The 20,865-nt window shown below is 38.7% G+C and overlaps 1 protein-coding gene and 1 long non-coding RNA gene across 4 annotated transcripts in view; one reads left to right on the forward strand and one right to left on the reverse strand.

Moving 5' to 3' along the window:
• LOC131541449 (uncharacterized) overlaps nt 1–3,958 on the forward strand; it is a 6,775-nt gene extending 2,817 nt beyond the window's left edge. Inside the window, exons 2-3 of the long non-coding RNA XR_009271511.1 lie at nt 2,507–2,621; nt 3,834–3,958. This is a non-coding gene — a long non-coding RNA (uncharacterized LOC131541449). The remainder of the gene's footprint in view (nt 1–2,506; nt 2,622–3,833) is intronic.
• Nucleotides 3,959–9,643: 5,685 nt separating this feature from the next.
• The window catches only part of LOC131541729 (NACHT, LRR and PYD domains-containing protein 12-like), a 66,925-nt gene continuing 55,703 nt past the window's right edge, over nt 9,644–20,865 (reverse strand). For all 3 annotated transcript variants that reach the window (XM_058777662.1, XM_058777663.1, XM_058777664.1), the window contains 4 exons: nt 19,897–20,067; nt 13,430–13,603; nt 10,923–11,101; nt 9,644–10,565 (listed from right to left, as the gene is read on the reverse strand). In XM_058777662.1, the coding sequence (XP_058633645.1) occupies nt 10,564–10,565; nt 10,923–11,101; nt 13,430–13,603; nt 19,897–20,067 (526 nt within the window). In that variant the 3' untranslated portion in view covers nt 9,644–10,563. The remainder of the gene's footprint in view (nt 10,566–10,922; nt 11,102–13,429; nt 13,604–19,896; nt 20,068–20,865) is intronic.

A 20,865-nucleotide genomic window follows, 5' to 3' on the forward strand; every position in this document is an offset into this window, starting at 1 on the left:
GTGACTCAATGAGAGATTCAAATCTATCTTTTAAGTAAGGTTATTTCACGTAGTGTATAACGTTACCTTTCTGATATTCACGATGGCATTATCAAAGATGATAGATATTAAACAGATTTTGCATTAACGTTACTCACCTTAAACTGACCAAGATGAAGGTCCACGGCTCAATTAACACGATGAAAAGCTGGTTTGTACCGTCTGCCAAAACAAATTTGAAAGATAAACGGTATTTGAGGAGAAACTCCAGCAAGAACATCACAACGTTAAAGTGAGAAAATGGCGGTGTTGCAGAAACACTCTTCTGGCGTCATTATGAAAAATAAAAATTCTTACATTTGTTTTAATCTAATCAATAGTACAATCAATTTTATCTAATTTGCCCATACAGTATTTCATTTTAAAATGATGAAATTTAAATATGAAATCTGCAATATTTAGCTTACAATGGTCACATGATTTTTGCGCGCGAAACTGAATTAAGGCGGTGGTTGTTAAAATGATGAGGAGTGGGTACACAAACATTCTGAATATTAATGTTGCGGATCAATATGAGATTCAAATCTATTCTGTTAAACACTTTACATAAATTGACAGATACTTGGCATTCCTACCTTAAATTAATCAAGATGACGCTCTGTAGTTTAATTAAAACAAAAACAAAACAAAAAACAGGTTGCCGCTGTCTGCGAAAACAATTTTAACTTCTTATTCGTTTTTTCTTAATTCAATCACCAATTGAGCATTACCCAGCTACACAATTTTAACTCATAAAGACGCAGGTTTTAGAGGAGAACCTCAGGCGAGAACACCGCATCATTAAAGTGAGAAAATGGCGGCGCTGCAGAAGGACGTTCATCCTCTGACATCATCCGAAAATTATATAAATTCCTACATTTGTATCATAATATAGCTTTAACATTACACTGATATTTACATTTTGGCAATTCATGGGCATTACTTTATAAATGGCATGCATAAAAATATATAAAATACATTTAAAAAAATAACAAAAAATAAAAAAAATAGTTGATTGCATGCAAATATAATTTTAAAATGTATTGATATCATAAAATATTCATTAGTTTCCATTTGCACATATTTGTAGGCTATTTAAAGCTCAAATGTTTGAAGCAGTTATGTTAACTGATTTATCTGAGTTCAGTTGACTCATTCTTTTAAGTCTGATAATTTCAGCCAAGGAAAACGTTGATATTTGAGTTATCTCAACAAGTTCAATCCAGATGAGTTAACTTAACTCAAAATGTTAAGTTATGATAGCTAATTGGCGCAATCATTTTTTACAGTGTACAGGACACTACTGTTCAAAAGTTAGAGGTTGGTATGATTTTTTAAAAATGTTTTTTGAATGTGTTTTTTAAGTAAGTCTTCTGTTCACCACTACTGCATTTATTTGATTAAAAATACAGTAAGAACAGAAATATTGTAAAATATTATCATTTGAAATACCACTTTTTTTATGTGAATATATTTTAAAATGTATTTTTTTTCCCTGTGATCAAAGCTGCATTTTCAGCATCATTACTCCAGTCTTCAGTGTCACATGATCCTTCAGAAATCATTCCAAGATGCTGATTTGCTGCTCAACAAACATTTCTGATTACTATCTTTGTTGAAAACAGTTTTTGCTGCTTAACATTTTTATGGAAACAATACCATTCAAACATTTGTGGTAAGAAAAGAAATAAATTAATACTTTTATCAATCAAGGGTGTATTACATTTATCAGAAGTAACAGTGAAGACATTTATAATGTTGGAAAAGATTTCTATTTACTAAATTGTTTAATACATTTAATAAATGTTGTTAATTGTACTTTCTATTCATCAAATAATCCTGAAAAAGGTATCACCGTTTCCACAAAAATGTTAAGAAGCAAAAACTGTTTTAATAATAAGAAATGTTCTTGAGCAGCAAATCAGCATATTAGAATGATTTCTGAAGATCATGTGACTCTGAAGACTGGAGTAATGATGCTGAAAATACAGCTTTGATCACAGGAATAAATTACAATTTACAATATATTAAAATAGTCAACAGTTCTTTTTAACGTGTAATTATATTTTGCAATATTACTATTTTCTCTGTATTCTTGATAAAATAAATGCAGACTTGGTGAGCAGAAGAGATTTTTTTCCCCAAAACACTGTAATGTTTCCAAAATCTTGGCAGTTACTGCATAACAATTGTTACTATATTGCTTAAATACCATTAATTGGATGGATTTGTGGCCCAAGATGCTGGGATAGGCTTCAGCCCCCAAGACCTTAGAGAGGATAAGTGGTTTGGAGAGTGAATAGATGGATGCATGAACTTCCAAAATACTTTGACTTGCTTTGATTTTGTTTCTATTCTGACTGCTCTTCAGCTTAAAAATACCTTTCCATTATCGTTGTTTGTCATTTTGCATCATTATACCTGTGCTAAACCTATTAGAATTAAGAAACTAATGAGAGGTTTTTTTTTTGTTGTTGTTTTTTTACAGGATCCTATGTACCCAGCCTCAACCATTCATCAGAAGGACTGTGAAAGCGGGAACTCTTTGAACCACCAGTGGCAGTTTCCACGGGATGAAAAAGGGCATAGTAGTGGATGATGAGGTACTGACATTAACCTGCCAAAAAAGGTTCTCTGTGACATCACCGCGAAACCCCCTTTTTGGTTCTTTCTGGCACCTTTTTTTAAGAGTGTAGATGAGTGTGCAACTGACCAATAACAACTGAGTATTCCAGCAAGCTGTTTATTAATATTGTGTATATATTAGTGGTGGGCATAGATTAATTTTTTTTAATCTAGATTAATCTCACTGTAATCTTGGAATTAATCTAGATTAATCTAGATTAAAATGGCTCATTTGAATTCTGCCAAGTAGATCAGAATAAGTTCACTACTAGTAGTAAACAACTAGCAGTCATCAAGAATTTAATATTGATAATAACATTGAAGACATTGTATGATTATTCCTTAAAGATAAGGTTTTAATAGTTTTAGTAGTAGTAGTCTATTACGTTCTGCCCAATATCTTCAAGTGAAACCGAACTTTTATTTTGACGGGTTGCCGTGAGGATAGTTTTTCTCAAATGAAACGCTCGAGTGCTCATGAAGTGACTCTCAGAGCAGTTCTGGAGATGTGGTTCATGTATTTATGTCCTCATTTAGTGAGACGACAGACGTTAATATCGCCGCAAGCGTCACGCGGTCTTCTGTATGAGTAGTGAACAAACCCGCGCGTCTGCGCCATACATTAACACAGAGACACACAGAAGTCATATTTAAATAGACGTTTTGCGGCTTAATATTTACAAATAGGAGTGGGAGTGTGCTCACTTGTGTGTGCGCTTACACGTACGTGTGTGTGTGTGTGTGTGTGTGTGTGTGTGTGTCTGTGTGTGTGTGTGTGCGAATCGGGGCGGAACTCCGCTGTGCGCGCGATACAGAGAGCGCGACCATGTAACGTAGAGACAGAAATGACTTGCCGATCTTCATTGGGAAGCTTCTTAAAAATAAATTTCCCCTGAAGCAAACCCGGCGGCTTCATAGCTGCATCCATGTTAGCACGCATACACACAGGTTCAAAGACTCGTTCTCGCCCCCTACAGTGCAATTCGGCTCGGTATACATCCGCGCTAAAATATCAAGGTGAAAGTCATCATAGCTTGCGTAGTATAGACCCAGCTCCCAGCCCAACTTTGAGAATAGATTAAGGGCGATATTTTTTTTATCGCCCGATAAGAGTCTCACGTTAACGCAGCACGTTAACGCCGATAACGGCCCACCACTAGTATATATATATATATTCTTCTCAATTTTAGGTCCTGAGACCATATGGGGTGAGGATCAAGACAACCAAACCAAAGGTGGACTGTAACCTACTGGACTATATGATAGACTTCATACTGACAACCATGTATGCAGCATGAAAAGTTTTTGAAAAAAGGGGCATTTCCTTCACCAAGTAAAAGTGTGGAGGATTCATCTGGCCTTCATCGGCCCCCATGAGGTGACTCGATGTAGAATAAATCAGCTTGCTTTAGGCTTGAAATGACTGAAATCTTCTCGTGAGTTGATATTTTAAACATTCTTAAAAGTACTTCTCATTTCTTGTGAATGTATTTTGTAGTATGTGTAAAACTTTTCCAATGAAAGAACCTTTTTTACCTTTATTCAGGGTTCCCACGGGTCCTTGAAATCCTTGAAAGTTTGTGAATCTGATTAAAAATGTTCAAGGCCCTGGAAAGTTTTTGAAAATAAACAAACATAGATACAGGTCCTTGAAAATTCCATATTATTCCCTCCGGTCCGCTAATGTGTTATTTCGCCAACACTTTGTGCATACTAGCTTGCTTGATTTACGTTAGTTATGCACATTTATGCGTTACGTTAAGTGTTTCCTATGTGAGGTACTTTGTGTTGTTTGTTGCCATGACGTTCACACGCACACGAAACTACTAAGATGGTACCTCAACGTTTCACAGACACACCGTGAAACATTGCAAAAATAGGCTGAAACGTGATGCCTGGAAAATGCAAGTTTCAAGATATTTGGCTCACCAAAGAAGATTACAAAGAATGGCTTGCCAGAGATCCAAAGGATGTAATGTTGAATTGCTTTGCTTGTTAAGATCATGTAAAGCCATGAGGCAAGAAAAACTTAAAAGCATATTCATATATCTTAAAACTTACATGAGCCTAAGCTCTTTTCAATAAACTCCATGCAAAAGTTAAAATCAGATCATTTTAGAATACAGTATAGTATGTACCAAATATTATTCAATTTTATTCAAAACAGAAATACGACAAATATCAGATTTCTGTCATATGGCCAAAAAAAAAAAAAATTTGCTTTTTTGCATAGTTGTGTTTGACACATAAAAACTGTAACAATGTATCTAACAAGGTGACGCGATGTAACCTTTGCTCTCACTTGAAATGTGTCCCCACATTAAGTCCTTGAAAAGTCCTTGAATTTGAAGTTAACCAAGGTGTGGGAACCCTGTTTATTGATATTGTAATCAAGGTTGTTAATGCGATGGACTGCACACATCTGCCTGTGTTGGGCTTGTGTTTACAGGTTGTATAAAACTAGGCCTGGCTGCAACAACTAATCGATAATGAAAATGATCATCAACGAATTTGAATAGTGCATCAAAACAAACAGACCGCTCATAATTCTGACTAAAATACACATTTTGCTAAAATATTTTTTGTTAGAAATTAAGTGTAGGTTTAAAACCCTACATGTAACACAAGTAATCATATTTATGAGAGCAGCAACAGTAAAGGCACTATTGTTGGAACTGTCCATTAATATAATATAATATAATTACTCTGTTCAGATGAATGATTGTGTTTGTTCCTCCAAAGTTAACATTGTGTTTTTTTGTTTAAATTGTTTTAAATTCTGTTTCAAAATAACAAGCAATCTGTTGTTTTTAGGTTTAGAATGTAATGTTTGTATTTTAACACTTTATTGCTTATAATGTACAGCAGAGCCTACATAGATACATTCATTATATTTGTTTTCATAGGCAGGATGTGAAATGACATTCTTTAAAATAATGGATTAAAATTATTTTAATTAAAAAAAATTATATATATATATATATTTTTTTTTTTTTTTTAATTAATTAATTAATTAATTAATTTTTTTGTCATCCAATTACTAATATTAATAAAAACAATCTACAGATAAATTGATTATCAAAAACAAATTGTTAGTTGCATGCAGCCCTACATAAGATATTGTTAAAGAGGTAGGCGGTATGTCATGTTTATTTGTACAACATGAAATTCATTTCTATAGAGATAATGCATTATTACAGTGAAACGATTTGCTATTTTTATTTTGTAAATTAGCAGAAAACCATCTCTACCACTGCAGTGCTTTATCACTATTTTTTAAATAAAGTTATAGTTCATAGTTCTGAATCATTTTGTCATGTGACAACAATATTTTCTTTCAGATGATGCAACTGCTATAATAAAGCCTGTATCATAGAATAGTACCTCGTCATTCTGTTTTTATTTTGTAGATGTTTGTTGAATAACTAGGCTTAAATGTAATTTGAGGTACTTTAGTAAAACCATGGTTAAACTATGGTATTACAACCATAGTTAACTTGTGGTACTTGAACCATGGTTTTTAAAACCACGGTGCACACCAAAAAACCATGATTACTACAGTCATGGTTAACTACAGTTTTACTATAGTAAAACCATGGTTAATTTTCGTAAGGGTGAAGACACTGCGCAGCACAAATCCGTGAGTGAATGTTCCGAAATAAACTTCAACGGATTTCTCCTGCTCAGGGAGTAGAGAGCGATGAACACTGTGTAGGGAGCATGTCAATCGGTACACAGTTCATGCACGGAGCTCACTTCTAATGAGCTGGTTATCTGAACCGAGTGTGTTAACTAAGCGTGACAAAATATGCAGAGCGGGGAGCGCAAGGACTGGAATTGGGAACCGCTGGACTACATCACGTGTCATTCACCGGTGAGAAAACTTTACAGCACAGTTAGTAAAAGCACTACAATAACAGGAAGGAAGATTGGGTTGTTGATGTTTGCCTGCCATTCTGGCTCTGTCTGCGTGCGTGAACGCGCTGATGATGTATCCTGTCTGCGCGAACAGGGTGAGCAGAGAAATGCAAACACATACGTTGACAGGCAGGTAGGAAAGCCAATTAAAAAGCTCGGACCGAGCGTTTTGATTGGACGAACATTTCTTGGTCTTACACCTTCCACAGAATATAAATACAGATAAATATATTTAGACCACTTAACTTAATGATTGCTATCAGGATGTGAAGAGACTTTCAACCAGAATAACAAAAAATGTTTCTGAAGACAATCATCTATGGCACCTTTAACAAGTGAGTCATTGCTACTGAACCGAATCATTTAAACGGTTGATTCGTTCAGGAACGTCATCATGTTGCTCAGAGACGCAAAACAGCGCTGTGGTTGTGTTTAGAATGTTTTTTTTTTTGGCGAAATGGAGCAAAATCGGGCAGTATGGTGTCTAAAACGTAAGTCTCTTAATATTAACTTACTGTTTATTGAACTGTTGTATAAAATCAATATCACATTTGTAATCATGCTTATTTTTGAAGAAAAATCGGCACTCTTTGTTTAATTTTAACTATATGAAATGATACATACATACTCTGCCACCATATCTTGAATTTTGTGATCATTCATCCTGCAGTGAAAGAACACTCTCTAAATGCGCACGCACTCTAGTCTAGACTTCATCACGTAATGTAAGCGTGCACTCCGTAGGTGTTTTGTTTGGTTTTTGCAGAATACTCCATAATGTCAAATTACATATCGTTAAAACAACAATTTTTATCTTATTTTTATATTATCGCAGACCCCTAGAGGAACATACTCTAGGAACAGTCAAATGTAATTTATAAGAGTTTCTAATGCTATAATTACAAGTATAATATGATAAGAGATTACAAATATAAGTTGGCAGTTTACCTAATAATGCCTTGGCAGTAAATAGTAGCATAGGCATTTTTCTCCTTTGGTACAAGCAGGACCAACCAACCATTTTGTACAAAATACAGTGATAGAAACGTGAAGATGTATTTGTCACAAATCGTATTGCAGCATGATATATACTATCTAATTTCTTTAATAAGGATAAGTGTGCATGCATATAAACCACATCACCATAGTCCAACACTGAAAGGAAACAACTTTGGATAATTCTTTTTTTTTTTTTGCTTCAAAAGGAAAGCACTTCTTAATAATAACTTCTTTTTAAAAAGATTTTCAATATGAATATTAAAACCCAACCGTTCATCAAGCCATATGCCCAAGTATTTATAACTATTTACTCTTTCAATACAGTCCCCTTCCAAAGTTAGAATAGGTGGAACCGTTATTTTGGTACGACAATGAGTAAAAACCATATATTTAGTTTTGTTTGCATTTAAAACCAGTTTTATAAATGAAAACTGCAGTGACCGAAAGGAATCTTGTAACAGCTCTATGGCTTCATTCATAGACTGTGTAACTGTATAAATAATTGTGTCATCAGCATATAAATGGATTTTAGCCATGTTTATCTCTTGACCTAGGTCATTTATATAAAGTGAAAATAAAACAGGAGCTAAAATAGATCCCTGTGGGACTCCTTTATTTATTTTTAATTCTGTAGAAGTGACATTTTCAGCTGAGACACTCTGCATTCTTTCTGTCAGATAATTATTGAACCAATTTAGACTCATTTTACTAAAACCCAAGCAACTGACTCTCTGCAATACGATTTTGTGATCTACAGAATCAAATGCTTTAGACTAGAGAGATCAACAACTAGAGCAGCACAGTACTGTTTATTTAGGCATGTAATAATATCATTTGTAGTCAACATAGCAGCTGTAATAGTACTAGGAACTGACCGGAAACCTGATTGAAATTCATTTAAAATATTATTTTCCATTTAAAAACTGGTTTACTTGGTCATTTACAAGAGATTCAAATACTTTTTCAATAACTGATAGCCTTGAAATAGGTCTGTAATTATCTAATTCAAAAGGGTCATCCCCTTTTAACAAAGGGAGAACCATAGCTGATTTCCACGCATGTGGAATTACATTTGAAGTTAAACTTAAATTAAACATAACAGTAATTGGTTCCGCTATGAAATCTGCAGCAATTTAAAAAAAAAAATGGCTCTATATTATCCGGCCCTGCTAATTTTTTACAATCTAAATTTAATAGAGCTTTGTGAACTTGTGCGACTAAAATAGGAGTAAAAGTAAAAAGCTGAGTAGGATGGCATAAATCATCACTCCTTTTTATATTATGTTCTGCTAAATTACTAACATCAGAAGTTAAACCAGCAGCAATAATTATCCTTAGGTAAAATGCCTGAGATGGCTTGAAGAACACTGACAACACTGTTGCAATGGTGAGCTAATTCTCTTCACGTTCAGTCACTAATTTTCATGGGCCAGTATAAAAGGAGAAAGTGATGTAAAGTCACACACACACACACACGAGAGACCGTGTGATGCTGTGTGTCTCTGTGTCTTGTAAGGATCCACCCGCTAGTCCAAACAACGGAATCCAGCGGCGTGGTCGAAGGTTTAATGCATGTTCGGTCTTTTACTTTTGAATTTATCAGGATTTAGTTTCAATTTTGATCTTGCTCCAATTCTGATCTGACTCCAATTCCAAGTTATCATTAAATTTAGACTGTACTTCTAATTAAAAACTGATCACAAATATCGCTTATATATTAATTTAGATATTTGATTATCCTAGACATCCCATACTTTCAATTATCCGTTCACTGGGGACCTAATGTCTCTCTTGAGCCTAGTGTCGGCCGAAGGCACCGGTCCAATGTTAGTCAGAGGTTGTAGGTAGACTAATACCTAATTGTCTGCCGCCAACTGCTTGCTTATGACAAAAAGTGTAGTTTACTTAGTCTTTTCCCGTACAACTTGCTAGCACCAGTGATAGACAGAAATCTGAGGTCTCCGATGACTGCTCCGTTCATTCATGAGCCTTCAGTTTGATCTATCCTGGCCGTAGATTTGCTGTAACAAAAGCCTCCTCACAGTCTAATAGTCATAATGATTTCAGGACAGTTCAGAATAAATAAAATATAACAATTTATTATTAGTCAGGTAAATGTGTCGTGCCAATTACATAAAACAATAAGAAACCAATTCAAAAATAAGAAAATGCATAACATCAGTTGTTCAAAGATGAATCTAAGAGTGAAAATGTATACCTGACTTCAAGAAAATACATAGAATGGAGCATTTGAAACACACTCCACACTACGGGCTGATCTGGCTGCAGAATCGCAATGACTGATTTGCAACTTACCCTTAAATACTACCAGAACAAAAGGCCCATGAACATGTATTCTCTGCCCCAAAACAGATTAGATCTGTGTATGGGGGATGAGAAACCTCAGTAGGAGCTGTTCTCGCGCCCCAAATGGTCACACCTGTAGAGCAATGTTTATCAGATTTTGAAAGGAGACCGCCCACATCAGAAGTACAGAATTCACTCAGGTTTTCAATATTTCTCATAATATAAGTGACTACTGTGAAATTGAGACCATTTTACCAATCGCACAAATTTTTTAAAATGATACCAAACATGAAGGTGAAAAACAACGGGTTCACAAGATATATGATAGGTATATAGCTATTCTCAATAAACTTTGAGTGAAGCTTTTTTGGGGGAAAAGAGAGAGAGCAGGGGGAGAATGGGGTCGTAAATGATCAAGGAGATAAGTTTGGTCAGTGTGCTGTTTGTTCTCTTTGGAGATCTTTTGTTGTCTTTGGAGATCTCTTCTCCAGGTTAGTTTCATGGCTTTATTGCATGGCATCTGTCTTTGGTAGAGTTCCTGAGTTTTGGCCTCAGAATTAATTTTATAAGGAAATAAATTCGCTCCCTTCAGTCTTCAGTCTCTGTTGATTGTGTGACTGTGACGTCTCTGTAGCGGCTCCTTGTTCACCATCAGCTGATCCTGAGGAAACTAGACTGACGTCTAAATACTGAGAGTCCTACAATAAAACACACAGAGAGTCACATATGAGTATGAGACATTACTGCTGTCACATCACATCAGCAGATCTATTTCAGAAACCACACAGTATATTCATATTACAGACAGATATATGAATGAACAACTGACCATAGATTAATAACAGTAAATTATCAACAACTCTATCACTTACAGACACTGTAAAAGATGAAAATATTCATATATTAATAAATAAGTAACATCACAGAATTAAACAATTTAAAGTACAGAGACTAAAGTGGAGCTGAATTATTATCTTATATTCTCCAATCACACACACAGGAGATCTGATACTGAACTTGATCATTTTAAAAACTTTGAATAAACAAACACTCACAATACTCTAATGTCTCCAGTTTATAATGCAGATCGTCCTTCAGATCAGAGAACAACTTCACTCCTGATTTTCCTACTTTATTCTCAGACAGATCCAGGTGTCTCAGGTGTGAGGGGTTTGATCTCAGAGCTGAAGCCAGAGCAGCACAACCTTCATCTGTGACGCCACAATCCCTCAACCTGTAGAGAACAATAACACACTCTTCACTCTCTGAAACATGGTCATAAAACATCTCAATTTAACCTATTTAAATATATCATAAGCTAATTATGTGTGTGTGTGTCAAACATGTGTCAAACGCTGCTCCTGGAAGGCCACTGTCCTGCAGAGTTTAGCTCCAACTATCTTCACAAAGACCTGCCTGGAAGTTACTAGTAATCCTGAAGATTTAGGCTGCGTTTTACTTTGGTTTTTTTATGCTCTTCTTTCCTCCGTCGCGTTGACTAAGATGTACGTCATTGATTATGTTCCACGAGTGTCCACTCGCAGAACCCTTGCAATGAGCTGAACTGGAACGTCCTGAGCCCGTGATCACTTCGAATCCACTATGGAGTTGTTTTATTATTTACATTTTTTCCCTTACGAATTTGTTTAATGCAGCATTCTATATGTATATAGGTATGCTTGGGCTGTTTTAAATATTTAAAGAATAATTAATATATCATAGAGTTGTTTGGGGTGGGGGTAAATTAAATGTGATCTGAGGTGACGTCACAATCATGTTGCATTGTGGTCTATGGAGCTGCCTGTAGTGTACATATATGAAGTAAACTCACTCCCTCGATCTAAATCCAGGAGCCGAGGGTCTGAACATATAAAATTCCCTCGTCCACTTCACAAAGTAAAACACACTTCAAAATGGCAGTGGAGATTTTGATAACTTTTTAGATAACTTTCTTGACTGTTTATATGACTTTGATTCAAGAATGTAGCTGGTCTGATCTGTTAGCACACGCAACACTCATCTTTTGATTTTCTCTGGAGTGAGGTAAGATCTGTCCAGCAGATCAGGTGTAGTCAGGCTGTTCTTGTTTTCCTAAGCTGTCCTACCTGTTTACTGTTTTTATTTTTATTAATATTTTGTTAAATATCTTTTATGAATTAATTTGTATTGTGTGTTGAATGAATAAGTTGTATTCTTTATGGATTAAAGGTCTGTGATTTATTTATACATTAAGTTTACACCTATTGTTTGTTTCAAATATTGCACAAAATATATAATATGGTTATGGGCCTTAACAGTGATAAAGTCAGATCAAAGTAATATAGAAGTAATGCAAAAGTAGTCAGAATACATTACCTAATGTGTATAATTCAACAGTAAATGTTATAACTACAATTTTTTTTATCAGGTAATCTGTAATCAGTAATGGAATAAGTAAGGAATAATTGACGACGGGCCGTTGGATTATTAGAAAAATAATGCACACCCGAGGAGGTGATGCGGTCACGACGCGAAGCGGAGTTATACACCGTTACACCTCGGGTGTGCATTATTTTTCTAATAATTAAATGGACCGAAGTCAATTATTCCGCTTATACTACGGTTGTCACATCTCAAGACATCGATCAGATGATATATTTCATGGCATTCGTCCGGTATTTCTAGTTAAATCGCTATTGTAAGTAGGATTATTTCTTCCGCATCTCATCCAAGGCCTCTGTTGCTAATTCCAAAACGTCATTTTAAACCTAGTAATGGAGGCTTGAGCCGTTGATAGCAGACACTAATAATGCAATTAATACAGTTAATAACTAAGTTATGAGAGAGAGAGAGAGAGAGAGAGAGAGAGATTACCTCTGTGCATCTCTCAATAGTGTTCGGCAGCAATGTCTCTAGTTATAGTGAAACTTAGTTCCTTTTGTTCACGAACAGCGCCATTGTTGTTACCTCACTTGTGAGAAGTCATGTAGTTTTTAAGTTGTTTACTGATAAAATCATCAGAGTAGCGCTAACAACATTAGCGAGATGTATGTTAGTGTGTGTGCAAACTGTAACTGTTATGTGTGTGCGGCTGTGAGGGAGAGAGAGCAGGAGAGATAGAGTATGTGCTTTCCGTATAATAAAGCGTAATTCTGTGGCAAAAACATGGACATGATCTGTCGTTTTTACCCTTTTATTTACTATATTTATTTGTTTGGCCAGTGTCGTTGTGGGTTTTGGTTATTTTGCTGTTGTAAGACCTTTGAAATAACAGAAATCATTTGGCGAAGTGATATGCTCATGTAATGCGGTCAAGAGCTGCCTGGAACTACATTCGCCGTGCGTTTCCCTGAAAATAAGTGCACACTTTAGAACGTTCATCAGCCAATCAGATTCAAGCATTCAACAGCCCTGTAGTATAAATAAAAATAATAATTTGTGAGCAATCAGTAAGTAATCATTTGTGAAGAGCAGCTCATGTGTTACAGCTCAGTCAGTTGAACTCACAGCAGCAGAAAGAAGCTGAACACTTCAAATATACTTTACAACGTGCTTCATGTGTGAGAGTCAAATATGATCTTACCTCAGTGTCTCCAGTTTACAGCGAGGATCCTCCAGTCCAGCACAGAAAAGTGTCACACCAGAATCTCCTAGTTTATTCTTAGAAAGACTCAGTTTTCTCAGGTGTGAGGGGTTTGATCTCAGAGCTGAAGCCAGAGCAGCACAACCTTCATCTGTGACGCCACAATCTCTCAACCTGTAGAGAACAATAACACACTCTTCACTCTCTCAGATCAGATCAGTTTAGCTGTGAATCCATTATGAAAGATAAAGTACAAATTTAAAGCACAAATCAATATGTTTGATGGATCATTGGACTGAGGTCTAAAATGTCACAGACCACAAAACATGATCATAAAACATCCAAAGTCTCATTTAAGCAGAATAAATAATGTCTTATATGCACTATATATGCATTTTATGCAAAATGTATTGTGGCGGGAGGAGCCAACGACAGACACAGTGGGTGTGGCGTCAGGCCTCGGAGAGGCTTTTATTAAACAGAAACAATAAAATAAAGTGTCCAAGGGGGAAAAAGTGTCCAAAATAAACAGGGGATCTGGTGTCCTCGTCGTGCTGCGGGGCTTGTGAAGGAGGGCAGTGTTCTGGAAGGGAGGGTCCAGGTAAGGGGCGGAGTCCGGCGGCCGCACGCACTCCCGCTCGGGTCCGGGGCGCGAGGGGCGGCGGCTTCATCCTAGCGGCGGCTCTTCCTCTTCTTCCGCGGAGTCCGGCGGGACTTGTACGGCCCGGCATCCTGGCCCGACGACCGTCCACGGGTGTGGCTTTCCTCCAGACCGCGGGTTCGGCAGCTCACAACTCTGGTGGCATGGAAGTCCCTCTACACTCCCTTCCTGGACCCACGAGGACACCAGCGTGCATGCACGGGGGAAGAGACCGGTCTCTCGAGGAGAGGCGCGCTTGGCATATAAACAGAGGCGGTGATGAGGCTTCATTCAGTTCAACTGTGCCTCATCACACACCGCCAGCCCTCGCTGTTTCCACGCCCCTCCTCTCTCACACCCACTCCCGTCGGGAGCCTGGTGAAGAGCGGCGAATAAGGGACGGGTGGTGATGACAATAAAGGAGGGAGGCAACCGACTCGTCACAGTATTGTAAGGCGTGGGGTTTTAGCTGCCCGTGGGTTGATGTGAATAAAGACGATGAACATGGAAATATCGACGGCTAGTAACTTTTATTGAGCAAAGCCCTAGAACTGGGGAGGAGAGCAACTGGTCTCCGTGCCCGCAACACTCTACTCTCTTCACGCACACTCTTCACCCCCGGAGGACACAACATCAAAATAAAAGTCCTTGGCTTGGCAAAAAAACGTCCACGTTTTCAATATACAGAAAGTAACAATGTCCTTAAACCAGACAAAACAATGTGCAGATTATTGGTGCAATACAACCAAATTTTTCAATCAACACAATACGGGGTTTATGCATACTGCAGCAAAAGTTCTAAAACAAAGAACTGATAACAAGTGTTTTTTTTTTGTTTGTTATTTTACAACATAATCTTTAAACCTTGCAGGCAATTTGACAGGCCTGCGACCTAACGGTCTAGGGTCAAGCACACCATGCAGAGCTATAGTAGGATGGTCCAATTTCGAGGATACAGTGTCCATGTCATCAGGCTGTGTGACAGTAAACTGTCCAGTGTTTTGAGTTAAGTTCTGGGGGGACTGTCTCAATAGCAAAGACCTAGCTGGACTCTGACTGGGGACCTCACCAGTAAAGACAACAGAAGGCAAGTTCTCCTGGACAGCAAGTGTAGAGGAATTAGAAGTACTAGTGGGTACTTCCCTTTCAACAGGCTGTGCAATGGGGGATGATTCATCCGAAACGGTTTGTCCAAGCTGATAGGTGGAAGACAGGTAAGGTTTAAGACGGTTATGATGTACCACTTGCGGTGACTTTTCAGGAAAACCTTTTGGCTGAATAGCATACAGTACAGAATAACCATCAGTAGGCTGAACATTTTGTGTCACAATGTAGGGTCCTTTCCAACATGGGGCCAGTTTACACCGGGAATGAGCAGGATCATTCAACCAAACCAAGTCTCCCACATTGTATGAGGTATATTTGGCCTTTTTGTCATACTGAGCTTTTTGCTGCTCATGAGCATGTTCCTGATTCTCCTGACGGAACTTGAAAGCATACTGTAATTTCCTGTAGACAGATGTAGCATACTCTGCTGGGGTGCCTGCAGAGGCACTGGAAGGTTCAGTAGGACAAGGGAAGAGTAAATGAAGTGGCAATCTGGCTTCACGTCCATGAACGAGGAAGAAAGGGGTGTATCCAGTGCTGCTGTGTACACTAGTATTATAAGACAACTGGATTGCCCTTAACATGGTATCCCATGGCTCTGTTTGCTGGTACAGACATTTACTCAACTGATCTTTCAGGGTGCGATTGAATCTTTCGATTAAACCATCTCCCTCAGGATGATAAGGAGAAGTCCTGGTTTTGGTGACACCCAACATGGAACACAACTCCTTGATTAAATCTGCCTCAAACTGACGGCCTTGATCTGTATGAAGGCATTCAGGAACACCATGCTCTGTGACATACTGTTCAAAAATGCATCCATATACAAAATAAAAGACTTGCTGAAATCAGGGTAGGTGAGAATAGGAGGGGAAGCTAGTGCATGCCGAAAATACTGAAAAGTGTCCTCACATTGTTCACTCAATGCGAATTTGGCATGTTTCTTTGTAAGGCTGTGTAAAGGGGCTGCCTTTTCTGCAAAGTCTTTGATAAAACGCCGATAGTAGGAACAGAGGCCTATGAAAGCTCTAATCTCTGTAGGTGTAGTTGGACGAGGCCAGTTCAACACTTTCTCAGTCACTTTGGGGTCAGGTTGAATGCCAGCCTTCGAAACAACATGTCCTAGAAAGAGTACAGACTGCTTGAAAAACTGACACTTTTGAGGATGGAGTTTGAGGCCAGCTTGCCGTAATCTACCAAACACTTCAGAGAGATCATGAATGTGGTCTTTAAAGGTCTTACTGAAGACTATTATGTCATCAAAATATACTAAAGTCTTGGACCAATGGAGGCCATGGAGAACAAGCTCCATCAATCGCTGAAATGTTGGGGGGGCATTAGTAAGACCCATGGGCATGACCTTAAAATGATAGAGGGAATCACCTGTAGTAAAGGCAGTTTTCTCCTTGCAAGCATCATCCATCTGAATTTGCCAGTAGCCACTAGACAAATCTAGAGTGCTAAACAAGGTGGCTCCAGAAAGGGCGTCCAAACTGTCATCCACTCGTGGAAGTGGGTGTGCATCTTTGATAGTAATTGAGTTCAAACGTCTATAATCGATACAAAATCTGTAAGAGCCATCCTTCTTACGGACAAGTATCACCGGGGAGGCCCATGGCCTATGACTAGGCTCAATTAAGTCAGCATCAAGAAGTTTCTGTACTTGGTTGTCAATTTCCTTTCGTAGGACAGGAGATGTACGGTATGCTCTCTGACGCACAGGGGACGTAGAGAATGTCTGTATGCTATGCTTAATCAAATCAGTTCTACCTAGATCGGCAGAGGTTGTGCTAAAGACATCACAGTTCTCTTGTAGGAGGGAGTTAACTACTTCTACCTCACTGGGAGTAAGAGTGTCAGTATCCATCTGAACATCAGGTATTTGGCATGAAAGGCTTGGCAGGCTGACCTGAGCCACAAGACTATCCATAGGACTATAGAAATCAGAAGGCACATTACGTACAGTGTAGAATTGACCTAAATGGGTCTGTTTGGGCAACTCAATGTCCTGGTGTGTAGGATTAAGTTGATGAACTACAGTGAGCCCATTTTCAACATTTGAAAAGCTACGAGCAACAGCCAATTCTTTGTCAAATGTTACATTCGGTTCTAGAATACCTTGAAAACCATGAAGCTGACTTCTTGTTTCTGAGGTACATGCTACTGAAGCAGGAACAACAATCTCTGTCAAGGGGGGGACTGAGACCTGTGAGAGCAAGAACACATTACAGCAAAAAGGCAATGCATGTAAGGAACTGAGAAGAGAAATTTTCTCATTATTGAACATAAAAGTACCAGAGGCTGTGTCAATTGAGGCACCATGTGTTTTGAAAAAGTCCCACCCAAGAAGGGCATCCTGTCTGGAGTCTCTTACAACATACACGTTCATACTGAATGTATGTGTCCCAAGACGTAATGTGACAGGTAATGAACCTAAAATGTCTAATTGTTGTCCTGTCAGTGTGTGTGCCACCTGGAAACTATTCAGTAAGGGGCGATGTTTCAGTCCAGGGATGCGTTGACGTAAGGCCTCACTAATGAGCGACAAACCAGCGCCAGTGTCAAGGAAAACACTGACTTCTTGGTCCTCAACAAGCCCTTTTATGTATGGTGTCCAGATTGCAGAGTCCGAAGATGTCACCGTGTTGTCGCAATGGGCCGCTGACAGTTGAACTGAAGATTGGCCCTCATCTCCAGCTACCATTCGTTTCCTGACCGCTGCTGCTCGGTGAAGTGTACATGGCGTGAATGTGGTCGTTGTGGACTTGGAGAGCGATGTCTGTAATACTGCTCACCCCTCCGTCGATCTCAGTTCCTGCCTGGACTGCCGTCATCGTTCGATTGACGCCTGTAGCTGGGTTGAGACGTCACGGAGTCATCGTATTCAGCATACCCCCGCTGAGGGCTAAAGCGGGTATCTCGACTGTCATAGAGTAAGGGTCTTTCATAGCCCTGCTGCTGATGATAACTTGGCCTGGGGCTCCCTTGTGGTCTACAATGGCTGTTACTGGAGCGTACAGGAGATCTTCCTCTGGAGTAGGGATCAGATGCAGTGAAATGTTGATAGCGAGAAGACGACAAATAACGATTGTCTTTAGCTCTGTCTAGTGAAGGTGATTGTCGACGATAGGCAAAGTGATGTTCTGGAGATGAAACAGAAATGGTATAATGAGACTTCGGCTGCGTCAGCATAGTAACAACAGACTGAAGTTTGTCTACTTTCAGATGGAGGTCACTGAGCTGTGCTGCAAGCATATTGGTGGACTCTGCCGTGAGGCTGTGCACCACGGCTGGTTGAGGTGCAGCAGGCGCCGGCAGAAGAAAAGATTCAGTGGCTGCAGAACGTGCTCTCTCACACCGACCAGCTACTTTAATCGCATCTTCAAGTGTAGTAACACCAAACCCGTACAGCTTAGCTTGCAATGCAGGTTCAAGTCCAGCTATAAAACGTCGCAAAATTTCACCTTTGATGGCTGATTCTCCATAGTCCGGAAAAGCTTGGTGAACAAGGCGGGTCAATTCGGCAGCATACACTTCCAATGGCTCGTTACTCAGACACGGTCTGGCATTCAAGTACGTTTGAAAGGTTCTTAATAGCTGTTTTTGATCGAAAACTGCAGCTAATTTGCTACAAGTGGTGTCGTAATCAGCTTTTATGTCATCCGACAAACTATCCCAGTAACTGAATGCAGCACCTGCCAATCTTGAAGGAAGTACCTTGGCAAGCTGAGGTTTGTCCATACCTGAGGTCTCACAGCATACTTGAAAACGACGAGCCCACTGAGAAAAGCTTTCGTTGCCATCCCCAGTGAAGTCTGGAGGTAAAACAGCTCTGAAGTGCACTTGCGGGTTTGTTATATTGTCCTCTGCCATGTTAGAACAGAGTGAAGTCAATGCAGTGTTGTATTAGTTCAATCGAGCAAAGTCTTTTATTGATAAAGATGGTCTGCAGGTTAGACTCAGTGTAGTGAAGGACGATGAACACAATTTGTTCTTTTGTTGTTATTTTCTTTTTCTTTTTTTTTTTTATTGTTTTTGTTTTTGAGTCTTATTTGCAGTACTGTCTCCTTTGTTTCTGAGGCTATTTGCAGTTACCGAAGTCCGCCACAGGAGGGAGTAACGCGCACACGTGTCAGAAAAGTGAGCGCTGTTCAATCCTGGCAATAGGCCAACTTCTAATAGTCCAGTTGCAAACGTCTTCTTTCACTTATTTATTTTTTATTTTTTTGAAAGAAAATAAAAGAAACAGGTAACTGAGCGTAAAATGAAAACTCACACGATGGTGAAAACAACAAAACCGCTCTAAAGTTATAAATAGTCCGTCGGAATACAGTCCATGTAACTGAAATGTGCGTAAAGCAAAACGCGTTTCAGTCTAAATTAATCCACTAGTACAACTGATCCAGCATATATGATGAAAGGGCAGCGATTATCATATATTTTAGTCTTTGTTACCATACCAGTTCAACAGCAACTTCTCCAAAGACGCCGGAGACAACCACCGCTGCCACCAATATGTAAGGCGTGGGGTTTTAGCTGCCCGTGGGTTGATGTGAATAAAGACGATGGACTTGGAAATATCGACGGCTAGTAACTTTTATTGAGCAAAGCCCAAGAACTGGGGAGGAGAGCAACTGGTCTCCCTGCCCGCCACACTCTACTCTCTTCACGTACACTCTATTCACTACATAGCATGTGTGTGTTTTATATTTGATCTTACCTCAGTTTCTCCAGTTTACAGTGAGGATTCTGTAGTGCATCAGAAAGCAGCTTCACTGAATCTCTTAGTTTATTCTCAGACAGATCCAGTTCTCTCAGGTGTGAGGGGTTTGATCTCAGAGCTGAAGCCAGAGCAGCACAACCTTCATCTGTGACGTCACACTTACTCAACCTGTAGAGAACAATGACACACTCTTCACTCTCTCAAACATGGTCATAATACATCTCAATTTAACCTATTTAAATATAACCTAAGCTAATTTGCATGGAGCTGATATTGATTTTGTGTGTGTGTGTGTGTGTGTTTACACCACATGTGTCAAACTCTGCTCCTGGAGGGCCACTGTCCTGCAGAGTTTAGCTCCAACTATCTTCACAAAGACCTGCCTGGAAGTTACTAGTAATCCTGAAGATCTAGGCTTGACAAGAAAGAAAACTATGTACATATAGGGAGTGATCTTTCTTTATCAGAATTTAGATTAAAAAATAAAATCAGGTCTATGAGATGTTGCATATTCCATCCATTTTTCCCAGTGCGAAGCAAATTGTTCCATTTTGTGATTTACAAATGCTGTTATTTGCTCCATTTTATGAATGTCCATTGTGATTTCCATCCATGCATTTAGGGTAGGACTCTCCTGTGACAACCATTTTTTCGTGAAACTCTTTTTAACAGCCACCAACAATATATTAATTAGATATTTATCTCTTTTTAACCATTCATGGGGTATGTATCCAAAAAATAACATTTTACTGTTAAAGGGTATCACACAGTTAAAGATATCTTGCAAGGCAGTATGTATTCCTCTCCAATAGCCCTTAATAATAGAGCAGTCCCAGAAAATATGGTAATGGTTTGCGTTTTGGTTTCCGCATTTTCTCCAACATACCGACAGATTATCATCATGGTGTGATTTCTGAGCAGGCGTAATAAAATATCTTATCAAGCTTTTCCAACCAAACTCCCTCC

The sequence above is a fragment of the Onychostoma macrolepis genome, chromosome 05 (genome assembly GCF_012432095.1).
Source record: "Onychostoma macrolepis isolate SWU-2019 chromosome 05, ASM1243209v1, whole genome shotgun sequence".
NCBI lineage: Eukaryota > Metazoa > Chordata > Actinopteri > Cypriniformes > Cyprinidae > Onychostoma > Onychostoma macrolepis.